We start from the raw sequence: 23,285 nt of genomic DNA, 5'->3' as shown, positions 1-23,285 counted from the left end.
CCTCCTCCAGACATTCTGGTAGGTGTCGTCTCATGATGTGTGCTATTCAGGGTAAGACTGCTGCAGTGTGGAATGTTCAAAAATAAAAAATAAAAACTGTCAGATAGATAGATAGATAGACAATAGATAGATAGATAGATAGACAGATAGATAGACAATAGATAGATAGATGGACAATAGATAGATAGATAGATAGATCGATAGACAATAGATAGATAGATAGATAGATAGATAGATAGATAGATAGATAGATAGATAGACAATAGATAGATAGATAGATAGACAGATAGATAGATAGATAGATAGATAGATAGATAGATAGACAATAGATAGATAGATAGACAGATAGATAGATAGATAGATAGATAGATAGATAGATAGATAGATAGATAGACAATAGATAGATAGATAGACAATAGATAGATGGACAATAGATAGATAGATAGATAGATAGATAGATAGATAGACAATAGATAGATAGATAGATAGATAGATAGATAGATAGATAGATAGATAGATAGATAGATAGATAGATAGATAGACAATAGATAGATAGATAGATAGATAGATAGATAGATAGATAGATAGATAGATAGATAGATAGATAGATAGATAGATAGATAGACAATAGATAGATAGATAGATAGATAGATAGATAGATAGATAGATAGATAGATAGACAATAGATAGATAAATAGATAGATAGATAGACAATAGATAGATAAATAGATAGATAGATAGACAATAGATAGATAGATAGATAGCTAGATAGATAGATAGATAGACAATAGATAGATAGATAGCTAGCTAGATAGATAGATAGATAGACAATAGATAGATAGATAGATAGATAGATAGATAGATAGATAGATAGATAGTACAGATAGATAGATAGATAGATAGATAGATAGATAGATAGATAAATAGATAGATAGATAGACAATAGATAGATAGATAGCTAGCTAGATAGATAGATAGATAGATAGATAGATAGATAGATAGATAGATAGATAGATAGATGTCCAGTACAGGCTGTACCCACAAGAAACGAGCGTGGATCTATTTCTATAGAAAGCGGTTACACTGTTACATAAACGGTTCCTAAAATAGATCTCAGACAGAAACTTGTGGATTTTATACACAAACCTGCAGCACTCACCTCCCCTCCCTTTGGCTGTTTATAGTTGCCATGACAGCCTCACCTTGGAGAAACAGGACGCCGTGGAAAACAAATCTACTGTTTGCACCTTTAGTCACGCGCACAAGAAAGTGGCTCAGTAATCTGACACGTGTGTGTGTGTGTGTGTGTGTGTGTGTGTGTGTGTGTGGCACATGCACGAGAAGTGTTACGCGTTTGGGCGTACTGTATCTCATTACAGGATGAACCCTGAGTTAATGGATTTACTTACCGATCTAAATCCAGACAATGTCCATCAGTGTGTGTGTGTGTGCGTGTGTGTGTGTGCGTGTGTGTGTGTGTGTGTGGGTTATTTATACCGCATGCATGCATTATGACGCACGCACGTGTAGTGCACTGACTGCCCACGCGGAGACACCCAAGTCTTGGAGATGTTCTAACCGCACGTTACGGGATCAGTCTCCAATCTCCATCCTTGCTCTCTCCATCCTTGCTCTCTCCATCCTTGTTCTCTCCATTCTTGTTCTCTCCATCCTTGTTCTCTCCATCCTTGCTCTCTCCATCCTTGCTCTCTCCATCCTTGTTCTCTCCACCCTTGCTCTCTCCATCCTTGCTCTCTCCATCCTTGCTCTCTCCATCCTTGTTCTCTCCATCCTTGTTCTCTCCATCCTTGCTCTCTCCATCCTTGCTCTCTCCATCCTTGTTCTCTCCATCCTTGTTCTCTCCATCCTTGTTCTCTCCATCCTTGCTCTCTCCATCCTTGCTCTCTCCATCCTTGCTCTCTCCATCCTTGTTCTCTCCATCCTTGTTCTCTCCATCCTCTGCTCACTGCTCCATGTGACGCGGCTCAAGTCTGCGTCTCCATGTCATCAATTTTCGATCTCATTAAAATAAATACACTAACAGAAAGCCAGGAGCGAACAACTTGCGGGTCGCAGTGTGTGACGTCGGGACGTCGCTCGGGTGCCCCTGAAACCCTTGCGTGTGTTGCGTGAAGCCGTCTCTGGCAGCAGCACTGCGTCTCAGCGCCGTCGCCATCCTCTTCGCCCTGATTGGCTGAGGCTGCAGCGATGCGCGCTGCATCCTGCTCCCACAGCCAGGGAGGGGGGCAGGAGGGTAGGAGGGAGGGTGGGGGGAGTTAGAAGCCAAGCCGGGGAATCATCACAACACGGGGCGGGAGGGGGGGTCAAATGTATTCTTATTACCTCGGGGACGATGTTCGGTTCAAACTCAGCATGTCTGCAGAGACCGAGGCGGCTGCTGCCGTCCTGCCGTGACTGCTTCACCCGAACGACCTGACGCACCGCCGGGAGACCGCCGGGAGGCGCGTCACCTTCACACCCCGTCAAAAGGCGCGCAGGATGCCCGTCACCGACCCGGAGAGCATGCTGAGCTACCAGGTAGAGTGCGCGTTGGATGTGTTCTGCACGGCGCGCACTTTGATCCGTGCGCGCTGCGGCTTTTACACCGTTTAAACCCTCAAGAAGTTCTGTTCGGTCCGTTTCTCTACACAATGATGTGTTATAATACACCGAAGAAGTATTATGTTTGATCCCCGAACACCCACGCGCGCGCGCGAGCGCGGCCACAACACGTAGCTGCAGCAGATTATTATGGTAAACGTAATTAAACCGTGAAATGCTTGTTCTGAACCCGCAGCGACGGGACGGCTCTCAGGCAGCCCTCGCGTTGGCGTCGTCTCATTTCCAGTCTGAAATGACCTTGACGCCATCCTTACGCACGGCGCTGATGCTTGTTGTCCCGCTGATGTGTCCATCACCAGGGTGATGGCCAGCTGATGAGACAGAGCTGAAGGAGGGGACATTTGGGACAGAGTGGACCATTGAACAACATAAAGCTGTTGTTGCGATGCTGTTTGGATTTAGTTTGATTTCAGTTCCAGGGTCAGGTCCTCCATACAGGTCATGGACTCATGCGGTTTATCATGATATCCGGTCTGAGGGCAGAGGAGAGGGCTGGAGGAGGACCAGAGGAGAGCTGAGACGTCTCTGATGTTTAGACAGTTATCTGAGAATTATATTTGTCTCTGCATTGCAGAAACACAATACGCATGCCTAATTCATTTATGAGCTGATTTGTAAACAGCACTAGAAATAGCTCATGTTTTAGTATTAGCTATACATACACAACAATAATGAGTTAAATTACACGTTCATCAATTCCGATTAATATTAATATTAATTCATGAAAATCCGTCAAGTAATAAAATATAAAATTGCTGGAAAAGCCCCGTCTTTGCTAACTTTTATTTGAACATTGAATAAAAACTATAACAATTAAATTCCTGTCTTATTTAATGTAAAGGTTTACAGCAGAAGAATCAAGCTGGAAAACATCTCAGGAAAATAACCTGCAATAAGTGCAGTAATTAAAATAGCAAGAACTTCGTTCCACTCCAAATCTAGATCCTCATTGTGTCGGGAATGTTGGAACAGATTATTCCATTTTGGTGACGATCCATACGAGATCCTGCATTATGGATCAGTTTGACATTTTCGGCAACATCGTTGTTAATAGAGCTTCCAAATTTGTTCCTCAATATCTCGGTTGATTATTGACCGATGTTTATGGAATTTGACACAGTCATGTACGGTGTGGACCTCTATCTTAACACCGAATTTCATCTGGCTGATCCAGAATGAGGTCAGGAAAAAATACAAACATTTTAATGTTGGAAACCCCAATATTATTGATTGTTATTGTTACTTCATTCGTTAGCTTTTGCTGTAGCCAGCAGCTGTTGCATCCCAGCTCTGCGAGATGGAGCCCAATCTGAAAGTGACAGGCGAGTTGTCTGAGTCATGATCTGTGTCCCTGCTGTCAGTTCAAGGTGCCCCGAGGAGGGGGGGGGCGTCCACTTAGACAGAGGAGCGGAGGTGTTGTTTGTGTGGACAGACAAAAGTAGATGCTGGAGGATTAATGGAAAAATGATTTAAGGGAAATGTTCAATAAGAGAGAAAGGTCATTTTGGTTCCGGAGCGACAGACATCTTCAAATATTTAAAGCCCACAGTGTGCTGATGAATGATGGATCCACTTTGCTCTAATATGATCACACGAATATCATTTCATCTGCTGTCTTTTAAGAAGTCTACACGATTTCTTAATCCAGTTATCCCACTGGATTTCAAGCCTCCCCATGACAACCAGCAGACGCCATTCCAGTCGGCTCAGCTCTCTGTCCTGATGGAGTGAAAAGGCATTTTGGTGCAGCACATTGATCGCCGCTCTAACTCAGGAGGCTGGGATGTGAATCATTGCTGCTCTATTTGTTCAGGGTTACAACAAGTTCATTGTTTTTCACTATAATGAACTTTGACAACACCTTCTGATTATCACAAAGGTTGTTGTTACATAAGATGTTCGGCTTTCAGCATGACTGATAACGCTGTCTGGGTTCTAAGAATGCAGGATTAATTCTCTTCTTATTATGCGTACTCGGGCAAAAAAAAAACAACAACCTATGACTCCCAAATAAAAAGGATTCTGAGAACCTTTGTATCTGCCTTCAGTCATCGTCGGCATCAATGAGAGGTTTATCAGCATCAAAAGTAGGACACGGAGAGAGTGCTCTGCTCTGTTCTGCTCTGTTCTGCTCAGTCCAACAATCCGTCTTCACTTTGTCCCGTTCTCAGACATAGACGAGTGATAGCGTCCCTCTATTTTTGTTTTTTGCATGCTGGCATGCCAAAATAGAAAGTAGGTCAACAAATACATAAATGTGCTGAAGAGAAGCATTAATATGAATCTTCCAGTGAAGTCACACAATATTTCTTCTTTGATTTCAGATGCCGAGCTTTAGGACTAAATCTGGAAGATGCCCAGTTGATCTGAATCATCTTATTTTTTAATAAACTGCATCTGGCAGGCTGGAGAAGTGAAGGTTAATCAAGGGCCATTGTCAGAGTTGAGGGTTCCTCTTCTTCTTCTTCTTTGGTGGTAAATCATGCTTTGTGCATGGAGGGTGCTCACCGACAGAGCAAACAAAACTTTAGAGGCTGTGTGAGCTTTTAATTAGTGAAATCATTGAATGTGGCACAAGGGAGGTGAGTTGTGAATGACAGGGAACCATTAACCTGTTGAGAAAATACATACCAGCATGACTTCGCCATTAAGAAGCTGCTCTTAGTGAACTGTGACCATGCATGCAGGAGGACTACCGGCTGTGGGCAGCGTGGACTCAGGAGAAGGAAAATCACCACGTTGGATTTGTCCTACAATCGCGTAATGTCGTCTCACCCAGATTTTCTGTCTTTTGTGGCATTCTCTGAAGCACTAAGTCCCCCATTCTGTAGTCAGTTATTGAATGGGCCAGGGAATGATTCCTGTTTGTACACACTGAATGGATTCAAACTAATTGATGATTTGATGGACTGGTGTCCTCTCTGGGACAGAGAGCGTTTAGACTGGTCTCCCTCCCTCTCGTCCATTTTCTCATGTTTTATGTTTGACTGTTTGGTAAAGCTCCATATCTAATGGAGCTGACTGCCTCTGGCCTCCACATGCATAAAGGAGCTGATTCATCAGCTACAGCTGCACCACTGGTAACTCTGTGCGTGTCAGTGTGTATGTGCGTGCGTGCACAGGATAGTGTTTTATACTAGTACATAGATCTTTTATTTGAGGCTGAATGACTCCAGAGAAATTTCCTCAGACACTTTCTAAGCTTGTGTGTTTCCTACTGAATGCAACCACAATTTTAATGACACACGTGTACTCATAATTATAAATGCTGCAGTAAAGGTTACAAATACCCAAAATCAGTCAGTCAGCGCTGAATAATTTCCTAAAAAGATGATAGGGTTACTGCATGTTTTAGAATCGATTTCCAGATTTGTCATCCTCTGAGTATTTATAGCAGTGCTGGACACAAAGAAAGAGAAGCTTATTCGGCTGTTATTGCCTTTAGTCCTACGCAGATGAGTGACTTCCTGTTGCATATATTGATGCTTTTATTTAGAAAAAGAACTACTTCCGGTTGCATATATTGATGCTTTTATTTCGAAAACAACTACTTCCTGTTACATTTTGTGCGCGCGAGCAACTAGCTTGACGGAAAATCGAAAAAAGACGGTAAAGAAAATGTTGGCACGGTTCACGGAGCTAAGATGCATTTGTGTTTAGCTGCCACCTTGATAAAGGCACAGGGTGTGTTTGTTGTGTAAGGAAAGCACATTTGATGGTGTTTGTGTTACTTTGATGTACATTTATTTAAAAGTTGTCACCAAGCTGAAGGTTAATTTTTGTTGGAATGTTGCTTACACGTTGCCTTTGTGTATGTCCCCAGCTTTTACGGTGTAATCGATGGTTTACTGACATTAAACCTGACAATTCATCGGTAAAGTGTCATCTTTCGTTGGGGGGGGGAAACCTTTTCACCGCGGGCCACAATGGGTTCTGAACTTTGACAGAGGAGCCGGGCCAGGAACAGATGGATGGAGTGTTTGTGTGAACTAACGTCAACGACATGTAGAAACCTTTTACAGGAAGCATTACAGGGAAAAGGTCAAATGAATGAGGTTTAATTATAATACAATGTAGTTTAATCATAGAATTTGGACAAATTCAGAGTGCCGGATTAAACAGAATTTAGCACATTCTCCATCTGATTTATATTCCATTCACCTCTGGCATATGTGTGTGTTTGTGTGTACGTGTGTGTTCAAGAGGAAGTGTGCGAGTGCCTGCCTCTCCCTCCGTTCGTCCGTGCTCAGACGGTCTGAGAATAGACCGTCTGAAATGTGATGCTGGTTGTTATGCTGGTTGTTATGCTGTCAGTGGATTGTGTTTAGCGGGATGATTCTGAGCATGCTGACATTTCGGACTTCCTTTCACACACTGATCTTGAAAGGCTGAAAGGTGTTCTGCAAAGATGAATATGGCTGCTGGAGACAGAGGGCATTGTAATGAAATGTATAACCTGCATTTAATGCCACAAACTATGGTGACATCCCCATTGTGTGTTTGTTGTCCTGTGTGACCGGCAGAGGCCAGAGGAGGAGGTGGTCGTAGACCAGGGAGGGACCAGCTCGGTGCTTAACATTCATTATGAGAAGGAGGAGCTAGAAGGTGAGTGACGCACCAAAGTCCACATTCTCCTTTCATATTAGTGCTGTATCGTTATGGAATAAAATCCTGTTACACACATTTGTCCTTTGCTGTGATAATTAAACAGCATTTAATTGACTTAAGAATATTGTAAGACACTGGAGAGACAAATGAATTTTTTTTCTTATTATTTATTCAAATAATGTGTTATTCCAAGAATTAAAGGCTGACAGTTATTCAAGGGAACTTTCTTTTCCCTCCAATACGATATCTTCTTTTGACTTTACGCAGAAATTACCCAGACAGTTTTTACTGGAATTGTTTTCTTCAAACATTTAACATTGTTACACGCTTGAATTTATTTACTTTCATTTTACCAAAATAGAAGCGCACATCAAAATCTTATAAACTCATTTCCAAAACATCTGGGGCACGCTGGCAACTATAAATGAAAACTGTCTGCAATGATTTATAAATTATTGATAATCCACATGGGATTGAAAATTACACAAATGCAAAATGTTGAAATTTGAAAATTTCCTTTAAAAATGTTGACTACATTTCAAAAATACTGGGGCTGTTGTGCTGCATCTTTCAACTACAACTCTGTGTGCAGGCAAAAGTACAGCCCAGAACTGAAGAACTGATTAAGTTGCATGAATGATTAAAATTCCATCATTCACAAAGGTCCGGAGATAATCTGAAGAACACTCAACCTAATTAAATAAATGAATATAGGATTACATTCCAATGATGTGGTACCTATGCGCTGCAGTTACTCTCTAGAATTTTCCATACATTCTCTGGCCTCCCTTTCAGGCCATAGAACTCTGTTTGTCGGGGTTCGGATGCCGAGGCAAAGCCACCGTCACCACAAGCCTCACGGCTCCCGGCATCGCAAGAGAGACAAAAGGGCAGGAAGTCTTGCAACACAACAAAGCGAGGAAAGCGAAACGGCGGCTTCCAGCCACGGTAAGACTCACAGATTACAAGTATGTGTGCTAAAGATGGAATATTTTCCAGCTCATCAAGTCATTGATCTGTTGGAGAGTAAATGATAGACGTGGGTCATCGGTCAGCGCAGAACGTGTTTGCATACTTACACAGCGGAAGAGATCAATGCTTTCAAACAGAGACATCACTCCAGGCTTATATTGACCAGCCCGCTAATTAGCTAGCAAAGAACAGGAACGAGGCAGCATCCTGCATGTGTTTGTGCATGTGCAGAACTAGATTTGTGTGTGAGCGGCAAGGTGGCACAGTGGGTAGCGCTATTACCTCACAGCAGGAAGGTCGCAGGTTCAAATCCAACTTCCTGTGAGGAGTTTGCACGTTCTCCCCGTGTGTTCTGCGTGGGTTCTCTCCGGGTTCTCCGGCTTCCTCCCACCACCAAAAACATGCAAATTGGGTGAATTGGTTACACTAAATTGCCCATAAGTCTGAGTGTGTGTGAATGATTGTCTGTTTCTACAAATTACGTGTCTAAGTTTGTCGTAAACTATGTTTAACCTCTCCTTTCACTTCACCAGACACACCCTCCCAGCGGGTCCAGTTCATTCTGGGCACAGAGGAGGATGCTGAGCACGTGGCCCATGAGCTGTTCACTGAGCTTGATGAGATCTGTGTGAAGGAGGGCAAAGATGCTGAGTGGAAGGAAACAGCCAGGTCAGGATCTTCTCTTTGGCAGCAAGGCTAGGCTAGGTTTAACTGATCCACTGCTACCAGGAGGGATGAACCGGAAACCCGGCGGACAGGTTTCGGTTTATTCGTTCTTCGCTACAATGGGAGGAGTGATCAAGAAAATATCTCACTCCTGATAGCACGAAACTGGATGTAAAAGAAAAAAGGCAGCCTGACAATTCTATGACACAGGTGAATGACTAAATGTCCAGCCCTGCCCGGGCTGCTCAGTAGTTGTGGCTGATGGAAACAGAAAGTGATCCATTTGTATTTTTAGCAGCAGCATTCGGAGATGGCGAGGGAAGGGAGGGGAGTCGTCTGTTTCCGTTTCAAGCACAAAAGTCCTCTTGAAATGTTTGATCTGTTTCCTGCCTTCGTCTCACAGATGGCTGAAGTTTGAAGAGGATGTCGAGGATGGAGGGGAGAGGTGGAGCAAACCCTACGTTGCTACTCTTTCCCTCCACAGCCTGTTTGAGCTCCGGAGTTGCATCATCAATGGAAGCGTGTTGCTTGACATGCGCGCTGACAGCATTGAAGAGATAGCAGGTGAGAATTTTCCACAACGTATCTAAATAATCTCGGCGGTTAAAGCATCATCCTGAGAAAAACAAGGCATGAAGGGGCTGCAGTGTCTTTATCCTGCATATAAACAGGTATTTGAGGAGACTTTACATTTTAGCAACTGCAAATAAAGGAAAAATGAAGTCATTTATATTTAAAGGAATGCTCTATAGTTTAATGAAACTGCGTGAATGTGCTTCAGACATGGTGCTGGACCACCAGGAGGCTTCCCACGAGCTGGACGACAGCGTGAGGGTGAAGGTGCGCGAGGCTCTGCTGAAGAGACACCACCACCAGAACGAGAAGAAGAAGAACCTGATCCCCATCGTGCGCTCCATCGCCGAGGGAACACGCAAACAGTCCGAGCCTCATCTGGCAGGTGGGCACGCATTCTGCACACATTTAGAAATGTGCAGTAGAATATAAGAACGCACCGTGAATGAAGCCGTCACAGAAGAAACACGGCCGATAAGTACGTGCGCTGACTCCAGTGCCGTCTCTCATGCACTCACACCCCCACGCCCTTACTGTCTGGCAGGGTCAGCCATTTCTCCTCAGCCTCCTCCAGCTGCAGAACCACCGAGAAATGGCGGCGGTCAGAATAGCTCTCAGGTGGACCTCAGCAAGGTAAATGAGAAGAAGTTCTTTCCCCCTCATAACTGTGAGCAATTTACAGTTACAAGGAATTGATGTAGAGGATTAGAGTGGCTGGTGTTGGGGAGGGCGATGCAAAGGGCAGGGCGAAGTGGAGAAGGTGGATTTGCTGCAGAGTAACTGTGAGCAATTTCTCAGTACATTTGGGTTTTTTGGGTTGAGGGGATTCTGTGAGGACAACATTCCGAATGAGAACAATCCCTCTCGCTGTGCAGCATTTCATATTCAGACATTATGTTTTCTCTCCAGGTGGACATGCACTTCATGAAGAAGATCCCGGAGGGTGCCGAGGCCTCCAACGTGTTGGTCGGGGAGCTCGACTTCGTGGAGCGGCCCATCGTGGCTTTCGTGCGCCTCTCCCCTGCTGTGCTCCTCAGCGGACTCACCGAGGTCCCCATACCCACCAGGTAGACGGCGCCGCTCTCGGAAAATACCTCCACCGTGGCTGTGAAATCAAATTGTTCCATTCTCCTGACAAATATCAGGTTCCTCTTCATTCTCCTGGGTCCTGGCGGAAAGGCTCAGCAATACCACGAGATCGGACGCTCGATGGCAACAATCATGACGGATGAAGTAAGAACTAAAGGTTCACTGTCGCTGAATACATCTGAAACGGTCGGCTGTTGAGCTTCCTCTCTCTGTTCTCTCCCTTCAACAGATCTTCCATGGTGTAGCCTACAAAGCAAAGGACAGAAGTGACCTGCTGGCTGGGATTGACGAGTTCCTGGACCAGGTGACAGTCCTGCCACCCGGGGAGTGGGACCCATCCATCCGCATTGAGCCCCCCAAAAGTGTCCCCTCTCAGGTACAGAGCCACAGTGACGTAGAGGTTTCACTTCCTTTCATTTGCCACTGATCCTGGACTGTTCCTGGGTGCCTGCAGGAGAAGAGGAAAATGCCTGGAGTCCCTAATGGCACAGCCTGCCAGGTGGAGGAGGAGCTACATGCCGAGCGCCACGGGCCAGAGCTGCAGAGAACTGGAAGGTAAGCTGACTTATGGCCAGAGCGACAGAAATATCCACAATGGATATGGGAACAAGCAAGCTGTTCCACCCCCCCCCCCCCCCCAGCTCCAATGATCCTTTAACGGTTCATTCGTTGTCGCTGCGTTCAGGCTGTTTGGTGGTCTGATCCTTGACATCAAGAGGAAAGCTCCGTTCTATCTGAGTGACTATAAGGACGGCATCAACCTCCAGTGCGTGGCCTCCTTCCTGTTCCTCTATTGCGCCTGCATGTCTCCTGTCATCACCTTTGGGGGGTTGCTAGGGGAGGCAACAGAGGGACGCATCGTAAGAGCATAACCACACTCACACACTCTGCGCACGCCGCTGTGTGATGAGAACATTCTGGCTGCAGCTGAGACACTGATCACGTGACACGCCTGCCTGTGTTTCCCTCCGCCCTGCGCTCCAGAGCGCCATCGAGTCGTTGCTCGGTGCGTCTATGACTGGCGTCGTGTACTCCGTGTTCGCTGGCCAGCCGCTCACCATTCTGGGCAGCACGGGGCCCGTGCTGGTGTTTGAGAAAATCCTCTATAAGTTCTGCAAGTACGTATCAGAACAGTGTCTCTGGCACTCTTAGCGGAGCCACCCTGCTGTTAACCCCCCCCCCCCCCCCGACCTCACTCCACAGGGACTACGACCTGTCCTATTTGTCGCTGAGGGCGTGCATCGGCCTGTGGACAGCCCTGCTGTGTTTGCTGCTGGTCGCAACAGATGCTAGCGCTCTGGTGTGCTACATCACTCGTTTCACAGAGGAGGCCTTTGCCGCCCTGATCTGCCTCATCTTCATCTACGAAGCCCTGGAGAAGCTCGTTCACCTGGGAGAGGTCTACCCTTTCAACGGCCACAGCGACCTGGACAGACTCACGCTGGCGTAGTGAGCAGCACACCTTTGCTTCTGTTTTCTGAGCTTGGTTTTTCTATTAATACACAGACGCCATTCTTTCTCTCTGTCAGCATCTCTAACTCTTTGTTGCCTCCTCAGTCCTGCTTTCATCTCAAAGCTGGCCGATCACACCTTTGCATGCAGTTCCCTTTATAGCCGTTCTAATTTGATTGATAAAAGAATGTGATCCCATCCTTCTCTCTCTCTCGCTCTCTCTCTCGCTGTGCATGTGTGTGTAGCTGTCGGTGTGCAATGCCTGATAAGCCTAATAATACAACCTTGGAGCTGTGGAGTGAGAGAAACATCACGTCCTCCGCTCTACCGTGGAGCAACCTTACTGTAAAGGTAATGAAACTACGTGGAAACACTCTCTGGTGGCTGTAATAACGTTTCCCATGATAGAACCCCATCATGGATCCATTTTCGTCCAGCATGTTTGCTTTTGTTAATATTTAACAACCCCCTTACGTCTCTGAAGGACCTTTGCAAACACTGACGAGGGCATTCGTTTTCATCGCTGTGTCGTCTCATCCGGTGTGTTCGCTCTGTGTTTGCTCAGCCACATGATGAAGACAATAAAGTTTTCTTCTTGATTCCACTGCCAATCTCTCCAGGAGTGTGTCAGTCTGCATGGCCACTTTGTTGGGCCGGCATGTGGCCACCATGGCCCCTACACCCCGGATGTTCTCTTCTGGTCCATCATCTTGTTCTTTTCGACTTTCTTTCTGTCTACCTTCCTCAAACAGTTCAAAACGAGCCGTTATTTCCCCACCAAGGTAATCGATCACTGTGAATGTTCGTTCAGCTGTACAGCATGCCACATTAACCACTGATTAAAATGACTGTGACCCAGGTGCGCTCCACCATCAGCGACTTCGCGGTGTTCCTCACCATCGCCGTAATGGTCCTGCTCGACTACGCCATTGGTGTCCCCTCCCAGAAATTGATGGTTCCGAGCAAATTTAAGGTAAAGACATGATAACAATAATATAATCAATAATAGCATGGATGATGATTAAAAATTCAACAATGTTATGGTTGAATCACGATCTCGCTCCTCTTCAACGGGATCCTGCAGCCGACCAGAGACGACCGAGGCTGGATGATCAATCCAATAGGACGCAACCCGTGGTGGACCATCCTGGCTGCATCTATTCCTGCTCTTCTTTGCACAATCCTTATCTTCATGGACCAACAGATAACTGCTGTCATCGTCAACCGCAAAGAGCATAAACTCCTCGTAAGGAAAATCAAACGGTCACTGTGCGATCCTGCGTTTCTGCGCTGCTGCTTCCTGATGCGGCTCTGCTATGCAGAAGGGCTGCGGGTACCACCTGGACCTGCTGATGGTCGGGATCATGCTGGCGGTGTGCTCCGTCATGGGCTTGCCGTGGTTCGTGGCGGCCACCGTCCTGTCGATCTCTCACGTCAACAGCCTGAAGCTGGAGTCGGAGAGCTCGGCTCCAGGAGAGCAGCCGCGCTTCCTGGGAATCAGAGAGCAGAGGCTCACTGGGCTGGTCATCTTCCTCCTCATGGGCTGCTCTGTATTCATGACTGGAGCCCTGCAGGTTAGTTAGAAGAACTGCTGCCCCCCCCCCCCCAGCTGGGGAAATCATACCCAATGCTCGCTGGTGTGTGTTGTCTTCTCCAGTTCATTCCGATGCCGGTGCTGTATGGCGTTTTCCTATATATGGGAGTCTCTTCATTGAAAGGCATCCAGGTAATGTGTAATCTGACATATAACACAGACCCCCCCCCCCTGTCAAGATGATATGATTCCATTCATGTTACTTACTTGTGCTGGGAATCATCCAAATGAAACTTATTCCAATCAGCCATTTTGTTTTTGGCTGCTTCCTGATTTTATTCATTATGTTGCAAATCAATGACGCCTGACGGTTAATTGTTCAACCAATCGAACTAAAAGTCTCCTTCCCATTAGCTCCCTTTGTGTCGGCGCATTCATCCTCTGCTCTGCTCTCATTAGTGGATCTCTCTCGTTACCATCTGCCGCTATCTTCGGCGCCACCTGCTTTCATCTTTGTCGTGTTCCCAGTTCTTTGATCGTGTGAAGCTGTTTGGCATGCCAGCAAAGCACCAGCCAGATTTCATCTATTTGCGCCACGTGCCCCTGAGGAAGGTGCACCTGTTCACCGTCACACAGCTCACCTGTCTAGTGCTGCTCTGGGTCATTAAGGCGTCACCCGCCGCCATCGTCTTTCCCATGATGGTGAGTTGACCACAGCCGGCGTCCCCCCCCCCCCCTCATTGGGCTTCTGTTTACAGACTTTTATTTTTCTGTTGCCGGCAGGTTCTGGCTCTGGTTTTTATCCGCAAGCTGCTGGACCTGGGCTTCTCTAAGCGTGAGCTAAATTACCTGGACGACATAATACCTGAGTGGAAGAAAAAAAATCTTGATGATGCCTCCAAAAAGTTAGAAGAGGTAGCTCAGATGGATTCTTGAAATATAAAGATTGATAGGAATAAACCTGAGAATGTATTGACTGAATGAATCTGGGGTGGGGTCGCGTCCCTTTTAGGAATCACAGATTATGCTCAGTGAAAAGAGGGAAGATACCGTTGAGACTCCCATGGAGAGCAGCAGACATGTTCAAACTCCAAAGGCGCATGATCCCAGGTGAGTTCAGGTGTACATCGGATGATGAAAGGCAAGATTGTGAGAGAAATGTTTCATCATCCTTCTTGTTTGTTTGTTTGGATGTGGTGACTGACGCGCTGACACCCTGTGACACAGATTACCCTCCACCTTTTCCCTTGTCTGCTTCCTGCTGTCATCCTCCTCTTCCTGTGCGTGCTCCTCAGGTGTGACCCCTCAGATATCAATATATCTGATGAAATGTCTAAAACTACTGTGTGGAAATCCCTCTACTCCAATCAAAAGGACACTCGTCCTGTGGCTGTTAAGAAGGCAAGGCCACACCCTGTTTTTTCCTTACCCGTGTCATCTGGGAATATTACTGCTTCACACCGTGCTCGCTCAAAAATCCTTGCTCCAAGGTGTAACTGCAAATGTACAGCCGTTAAACTGTGCTCTGTGACATTTTGTGCATGTGTGTTTTTAATCTGCAGGATTGAAGAGATTCCCTTCATAGATGAGTAAAGGACGCCCGGCAACTCCACATCCACGCACATCTGGACCACTGGATGCTGAACTTTATTTGGACCTCCATCTTCTACAGTACTTAGAGAAAGGATCTGTTATTCCTAAAAGTTTCGGACACTTAGTTCTTCCACAAAACACAGACATATACTGTATGTGTGTGTTTGTGTATACATATATATATATATTATTACATTTAGTCTTTCAATCGGGGATGTGGTGTCACGAATCTGTCTCCAAAACCAAAAGGTTTGCGTGAAAGCCATTAAAAGAATTAGCCATAAAGTCATAAACTCAGCCTCAGCACAGAAACTCTTAATCTGATTTTAGATTTAAACAACGCAGGTTTAGAAACACAAACAGTCTTTTTTTAGGGCGAGGGATTTTATGATGATGAAACTGAAAACTATAAATGTTAGAAGACAGTTGAAGAGGCATCGGATCTTTTTCTTTATCGATGTTTATTTGTGCGCTAATGATTGTGTAGGACGGGGCTTTTTCTTACAGAATCTTTGCCGTGGTTTAGTTTCAGTGTCTTATTCCTTTACCTCAGATGAGCTGGTGAGGAGTCCTGCACAGCACTTTGTGTGAGGAGATCAGGGGCTGCTGTCAGGGAGATGAGGAGGGAGATTCTCTTTGACTAATCCAGGTAGGCGGTGGATGGCGTTTTCTGTCAAGCAATAATTCAACACACATTTAACTTATTACACCTCTTAATTTATCAGGGTCCTGTTCTACTGGTGAAATATTTATAACCATTCCAGACAAGGGGCAAAGAGTTCTGATGGGAGACAAAAGGAAGTTGTCAAACTATTCAAGATTCAAGATTCAAGATACTTTATTATCATTATGCGAGCATAATAAAATCGTGAGAAGGCCCACGGCTTAAGGCACACATCATAACATAAACTAAACTAAATTCTCTCTCTTAAGAAACAATATATATACACACAGAGAGAGTGAGAATCACAGGCAGTAGTGCAAAATAGCAACAGCAGCAACATAAAGCGTCCCAGATCACTACAAGGGAACGACTGCTTTCACAGCCCGGGGGAAGAAGCTGTTCCTGAGCCTCGCTGTGCTGCTTCTTATTGTCCTGAACCGCCTCCCTGATGGGGGCGGGACAAACAGTCTGTGGCCCGGGTGGGTGGGGTCTGTGGGTGGGACAAACAGTCTGTGGCCCGGGTGGGTGGGGTCTGTGGCGATGCGTCTGGCCCTCCTCTGGACTCTGGAGGTGTAAACAGAGTCCAAATCAGGCAAACGGTGACCCACAATCCCCTGAGCTGTCCTCACCACCCGGGATAGGTCCTTCCTGTCCTGCGCCGTGCAGCTGCCGTACCACACGGTCGCACTGAGACACAGGATGCTCTCTATCGTGGCCCGGTAAAAGTTTGCAAGCAGCTGCAAGCTATGACATGACTATCTGTTTTTGGTGGACAAATTAGAGAGCCTCTAAGTGTTCATGAATCAATAACTGATCAATACATACTTGATGATTTATAAAAAAGACCCATGTTGCAGATGTGAATACTAGAAATATGAATATATTCAGTCTTAATCTGAGACTAAGCATTTCTCATCGGCCACAGCTGAATCTTATGATCGTGAATATTAAAATGTTGTGTAACTAGTGCAGGTTGGGAGTTTTCATCAGTGAAGGCAGTTACACAGAGAAACAGATTTAAAGCCAAACTCTCTTGATACCGGACCAGGTGGGCTGTAGCAACACACCGGCCGAAACGGGCTGAATAGATTTGATCACGTATAAAGTCAAGTGATTTTTATTTACATTTTTATGAGGGACAGTATTGTGTTCTTCAAGAAGTTATTTATATATTTTACTTTTTATTTGAAAATCAATCTTTACTTTTAAGTTACTTAACAGATTTACTCTATTTCAATTTAATCAATTTATAGTACTTTGTCTATTAATTGAGAGATACCAGCCATCCTAATTCTAATATATTTAATATACAGTATTCCTCCTGAGTCAGACACAGGGACGCACGCACGCGTGTGTTTGTTTCACTTGTGACGTCAATAGCTACAAGATTTCTGCCAGAAATCAATACTTGATAACAGAACCACAGAAACTAAGCAGGTTGACTGGACGGGTAAATTCAGCTGTGTTTGGGTTGATAGTGACCAAAAACCACCAAAATAGTAGCGTAGAAAGATGGTAAAAGTGAGTTTTTCATAATATAATTTAAGAGAATCATAACTTAGCATTTGCTGCAGGCATTTTGATGAGCGTCACGTGTCTTACCCTAGACTTTCACCTCATTAATGTAATATGTAAGGTAAACATACAGTTAAACGCCTTCTGATGATGATGTTGAATATATTTATTAGATAGAATGTTAGAGTACAAGTACAGTCAAGCAGTAGCATGTATTACAGTACAAATAAAATCAAACATCCTGTCTAAGAGGAGCATTTCAAAAAAGCCCTTGCGGTCTTGTTTCCGTTGCGTCCATCAACATGTAACAATACCAATGTATAATGTAAGGTTACTGCATACACATGTGAGCACGAATGGCTGTATTTCAATGGATGTGAATATATATGTGTTTTGTGTGTGTGTGTGTGTGTGTGTGTGTGTCATGTAATACACAACCACTTGCTGTTGTACTGTCATTTTTTACTTTAGTCTACTTACACAAAAATATCTTTTAAAATCCGTGAATGAGGCAAAGTTCATGCAACTGTATAATTTAATTGTTGCATAAAAATACAGCAAGACAAGAAGGCCATATTTCAGTTTCTCTCCCACCTGAATCCTTGCTTTATTTTTATGTGCATGCAGATAAAAGTGAAAAATGTGCAATTGTGCTCCATCTTTCTGATAAATAAGAAGCCTAAACGTTTCTGTTTAAAGGTCGGTCTTCGAGGAGAGGGTGAAAGATGAAGAGCATTGTGTTAGAAAGCAGGAAGAATACTTATAGTACTGCAGTAAACTTAAGTGTCGAGCCATAGAAAGACAACGCCTTGTCTCCTTTATGATTCTGTACGATTTACACTACCGTTCAAAGGTTTGGGGTCATGTAGAAATGTCCTTATTTTTGAAATTAAAACAGAGTTTTTTTCCAATGATTCCTTTAAACTAATCAGAAATACCCTCTATTCATTGCTAATGTAGGAAATGACTGTTCTAGCTGCAGATGTCTGGTCGTTGGTGCAACATCTACATCGGTGTTTAGAAACTGAACTTCCGTTGTCTGGGTGACCCCAAACTTTGGAACGGTAGTGTATATGTAGCTGTATTTTAATTTTTGACTATGTAAACTTTAAAATAAAAACCTACATTTGAAAAAAAAAAATTTTTGTTTTGTTATTGCATTATAGTGTCGTTTTGATTTGACTGCGCGTTGGTTTGACTTTAGTGTGATTTAATAGACTTAGTGCCGTCAACCACCAGGGGGCAGCATAGTCACAGTTTACTTGGAATACATAACGCCATACGAGGACGTGGTCCCCAAAATATTCAAATTTCAGGATGTTACATCACTGGGAGAAAGATAAACACCATTCCCACATGAGGTGTCTAAATGTCCTCCCAACCTCCTTATGCCACGCCCCCCGTTGTTGAGGTGAGAACACAGTGGTCACATCTGGATGTGATCCGGCTGCAGAGGAGAAGCTGCTGGGAAGGCCTATGAGCGATGCACTGCATTCTGGATGTGTATATCTATGTGTGCCTTCAGGCTGTTATGTGATCCCGACTCCCGAACGGTCCCTAACCAGAAACAGCTGGCGGGCTCTGGCCTCAGCCAATAGGATGAACCTTTGGCTGGGACATCAGGTAGAGAAAGGAAAGTAGACAAAACATTTTTGGGCTGTTTTTACCTCATTGAGTGAATCAGGGCGGCTCGGTGGCGCAGTGGTAAGCACTGTTGCCTCACAGCGAGATGGTCGTGGGTTCGTCTCCGGCTTGTGGCCATCCTGTGAGGAGTTTGCATGTTCTCCCCGTGTCTGCGTGGGTTCTCTCCGGGTTCTCCGGCTTCCTCCCGCCTCCAAAGACATGCAGCCTAGGCCGATTGGTGACGCTAAATTGCCCGTAGGTGTGAGTGTGTGTGTGGCTGATTGTCTGTCTCTGTGTTGCCCTGCGATGAACTGGCGGCTTGTCCAGGGTGTCCCCTGCCTCTCGCCCATTGACTGCTGAGGATTGGCTCCAGCTTGGCCCGCGACCCGATAACGGAATAAGCGGTTAGAAAATGGAATGGAATTGAGTGAATCAGGGCTGTAACCAGCTGGTTATATTTATTCTCAAGGTACTTTCAGCCTGTCTATTTGTGTATTACTGCATTACTGAGTCATCATTCCCACCATAGAACCAATCAGTGGCTTTACAAGGGCCCTAATGTCTCCAATATGAGACAAAGAAATCCTATGTTCTCTAGTGAAGACTAGTGCTAGTGAAAAAGTGCCAACCGGAAATACGTTCAAGTGTCATTCTTGTTTGTCCGTCCTTCCGTTCATCTAAAAACAGAGTCTGCATCTGTAATCCTCAGTTCAAGCCGTCACGCAGAACCGTTCTCTTTAGTAGCACCTGATGACCCACATGGCTGCTGATGGTTCTCAGCGGGTTGGTGGGTGTCGTCTGCTCATGCTCTGGATGCACACAAAATATTAAGCATCGGTTCGACGATGAGAACTTCACCACAGTCCGATAAATACACATCTAGTACCGGTACTGACGCCGCCTGGCCGCTGGAAGACAACACACACATTTCCTGTTCCTGTTTTGTTTCACCCCTCGTCATATTCTCTGTGCGTGTGAACATGAGAGAGAAGATGAGTACATCCTTTAGTCAAAAAAGATTTACGACTTTGACCTTTAACCTAATATTTGACCTTTGACCCAATATGAAAATTAATAATTAATAACAAATTAATTATATGAAAATTAATAATTAATAAAAAAAACAATAAAAAATTAATAAATCAATAATGACCTTTGGCCTCGTATAAAATTTTAATTAATTATTAATTAATTAATAAATAATTAATTAACATCGTATAAAATAATAGTACTCTAATTATTTTATTTTTTATTTTTTTAATGGATGGGAGGAGTAAGCAATTTTAAGGGGAGGAGTAAGCGTGGCTAAAAAAGTATAAAGCCGAGCGGATCCTGACTCAGAAGGCAACAAGATTTTGAGGATGTCGTTTCCGGTTGTGCCTATTCGCGAGACCCCAGTGACCGTATGTCAGCAGCCGAGCAACGCGTTGGAAGCCCCGCGGAAGACCACGAGATTTCTGCGTCGAACCCAGAGAGAGCCGCCTCATGATTTAAAAGGAGAATGGTCTCTGGGCCCTCACGGCGTCACTGGAGGATGGGGGTACATCTTTCGGTACGAGACCGGAGAACTGATGCTCTACCAGACGGATGATTCAACGGATAACATCGGTCTCAGCGGTTTGAGCTCGCTGACTTGGTTTTGACCCAAGAGTATCTGGATCGGCGAGCGGGTGAAGAAGGAGAAAGAGAAGGAGAAAGAGAAGGAGAAGGGGAAGAAGACGGAGAAGGAGTCGACGTAGGTGGATCATCGCGTATGGCTTCCAGCTCCAAGCGTGCAAAGCTGTCCTCCAACACAGTAGCTACCCTGTACAATGCTATTTGGATATCTAAGCACACGGCTAGCGGTCAATGGTTCATGCGTGTGTAGGGAATTTCCATATTAGATGGGATTCCACAACGTGTTTACATGCCGACAGAACAACAGGGACGCACCACGTTTAGTTCGTTATTGTAATGACTGATTTCAATTGAACGCATCACAACAGTGACATCACACAACACAGATGAACATGGGCTTAGATTGGCTGGGGCAAAGTCCCGCCTTCAGGGGACAGAATGACGTGAGGACGAAGAAGGAAGCATCTTCATTCCAATGAAGCGCGTGCACGAGAGCTGTGTTGGAATCTCAGCGCTGATATCTGAACTAACTTGTACTGATCTGTTAATTATATAAATGTCTTAATCTTAACCCACATTCTCCTCATTGAATACGCACCCACTACGGAGAACAAGAACCGGAAGAGGGTTTGGTAAAACCCTACACATGTCAGTTTTCAGAAAAAAGAAGATCGAGAGACCTTCACGCTCGAATCCTTCTTCTCGGATTGCGGGGTCTTCCTGAAGCTGCTATCCATACCCCTGTCTTCGTGGTTGCAGGCAACGAGGGAAAAAAGCCAAGAAATCTCCAACCTCTTTCTACGTTGTCGTGAATGGAAAGAAACTTTGGAAGTTAAACAGAGCCTTACTTTCTAAACCACGCCTACCAGCTCTGCGAGTACATCCCCCTTCTGACTTTCTAAACCACGCCTACCAGCTCTGCGAGTACATCCCCCTTCTCCCCGCCCACCTTCTGACTTTCTATATTTTTCTGATTCAACCCGCCTTCCACACACGGCTATCGGAAGACGCAAGAGAGCATCTGCCCAAACACACTCGGAATATATATTTCATCATGCAGGCTGAGAAGAACTCTGACCCGGCGGCACCAACGACTAAGCGTGCCAGGATTGTGGGATATATCCATAAGCCTTCGGACGAGTTATTTACCGATGGTCCAGACGGTCTGGTTTACGAAGACACTCCAATCTATTTCAGCGGGACAGGAACACCGGCGTTGGAGGATCTTGTATCTGAAGAAGACCGTCCGTATGTGGTGGCAGAATTGCCGCTTACGGGCAGAGGAAGACGCAAGGCCATCTACCAGACGTATGCGATGAAGATGGAGCAAGTCGACGTATGGCTGACCCCCGTTGTGTTCGACACTATAAAAACTGGTATCCTTCACGTGTTGAATCTAATTATCGAGGGTTATCAAGAAGAGAGCTGCAACGGGTGCAAAATCAACCATCCGAGCCAGAACCATCATCCTTGTCTTGATCCACCGGGAGATTACATCCAAGCCAAGTCGCTGACCGTGCTCAAGACCGTTTACTCACGCCGTTCTCTTCAAGCCATCCAACTGCTCCTCCGTCTGTGTGGAATAAAGATAGACGACAAATGCGTAGAAACCGTGGCAAAGATTCTACTGGTCAAAATATCTGAAGCCGACAACCTCTCGGAACGCATCGACTCTATTTACGAGACTTCCTATAACAAGGTGAAGACTGCCCATCTTCAGAAAGTTTCTACATTTTGGAAAAACATCTGATCATCATCATGGGGAACTGTGTGACACGTCTGACAGGATTTATCCATAACGTCTTTGTCATGAATCGCCTGATAGAACTTTTGGATCAAATCGTCTACTCTGTGGAGACGAAGCCTTCCTGGAAAGAGATGCAAGAGCAATTGCTGGGATTAAACGAGCATCGAGTGTCTGATATCTTTCGAGAAGTTATACAGAAATGGGGTGACGCTGAAATCACACCGGCTCACGTGCTCACGGTTTATGCTATGTTTGTCAATGTCATCGTTCATCGTGTAAAAATTCAAAAAATGGCGATGGATATTTTACAAGAAGTGGAGAGACTGCATTATGCTCTGTACGAAAACGTTGACCCAAATGTTCTATATTCAACATTTAGAGTCATTGTAAATGAAATGTAATCAACGTGTAGTTCTAGATCTTTCTTGTTTTTTCTTATAAGATATATATATGCATGATGGCTTTTTTATTAAACACCCTAATGTTCTATACTCAGCATTTAGAGTCATTGTAATCAACGTATAGTTCTTTTCTTGTGTGATGTTTTTTTTAATAAAACATGATATCTTACTCATGTGTATGGTTGTTTTCTTCTTGCTACTCAGAGTAAATAAAAAATGAGGATCGTTTTATATCATTCGACCCGGAGGAGACTGGTGTAAAGACGTGGGGTGTGGATTAATAAAAATTACCTTCGATGGAGAAACGGCTCCTGAAAAATATATACTATTCCCCATCTCATCCCGGGAGTTTTGGCGGGGTGAAGAGATTGCTCCGCGGTGTGCGAGATGAGGCGAGTCAACGTGTCAAGAAAGCGGATGTAGAAGAGTTTTTAACCGAGCAGGACACATACACTTTACATAAACCAGCGGGGGTCCATTTTCCTAGAAATAAAGCATTTTTTTAATTTCGTTTTTTAAAACACATTCAACATGGGTAATCCATATTTTTAATCCATCCCTGCTTCAGTCCCCCCAAAAAACACTCTCAGTCAAAAATGGTCTAAACCC

General features: G+C 44.8%; 1 protein-coding gene across 1 annotated transcript; it reads left to right on the top strand.

Moving 5' to 3' along the window:
* The first annotated feature begins 2,499 nt into the window (after window positions 1-2,499).
* On the top strand, window positions 2,500-22,278 carry slc4a8 (solute carrier family 4 member 8). Its single transcript, XM_068742169.1, has 27 exons — window positions 2,500-2,538; window positions 7,146-7,227; window positions 8,026-8,178; window positions 8,736-8,871; window positions 9,272-9,432; window positions 9,650-9,826; window positions 9,986-10,074; window positions 10,351-10,508; window positions 10,587-10,674; window positions 10,760-10,906; window positions 10,985-11,085; window positions 11,216-11,390; window positions 11,515-11,648; window positions 11,734-11,979; window positions 12,228-12,333; window positions 12,603-12,764; window positions 12,842-12,955; window positions 13,067-13,228; window positions 13,305-13,556; window positions 13,640-13,708; window positions 14,045-14,218; window positions 14,300-14,431; window positions 14,529-14,626; window positions 14,812-14,917; window positions 20,303-20,463; window positions 20,563-20,646; window positions 21,288-22,278. Exons 1-27 carry the CDS (start codon window positions 2,500-2,502, stop codon window positions 22,276-22,278), a joined length of 4,497 nt encoding a protein of 1,498 aa, XP_068598270.1.
* Window positions 22,279-23,285: the final 1,007 nt, after the last annotated feature.

The sequence above is a fragment of the Brachionichthys hirsutus genome, chromosome 8 (assembly GCF_040956055.1).
Source record: "Brachionichthys hirsutus isolate HB-005 chromosome 8, CSIRO-AGI_Bhir_v1, whole genome shotgun sequence".
Classification (NCBI taxonomy): domain Eukaryota; kingdom Metazoa; phylum Chordata; class Actinopteri; order Lophiiformes; family Brachionichthyidae; genus Brachionichthys; species Brachionichthys hirsutus.
The sequence above is the reverse complement of the archived record's forward strand: the minus strand, read 5'-3'. Positions and strand labels throughout refer to the sequence as shown.

Excerpts from the sequence above, each read along its gene's own strand:
- slc4a8 (XM_068742169.1), top strand. The coding sequence starts at position 2,500 with ATGCCCGTCACCGACCCGGAGAGCATGCTGAGCTACCAG. Across the intron at positions 9,827-9,985 it reads GTCCGAGCCTCATCTGGCAG|GGTCAGCCATTTCTCCTCAG; the intron begins GTGGGCACGCAT and ends ACTGTCTGGCAG. Across the intron at positions 20,647-21,287 it reads AAGACGGAGAAGGAGTCGAC|GCAACGAGGGAAAAAAGCCA; the intron begins GTAGGTGGATCA and ends TCGTGGTTGCAG.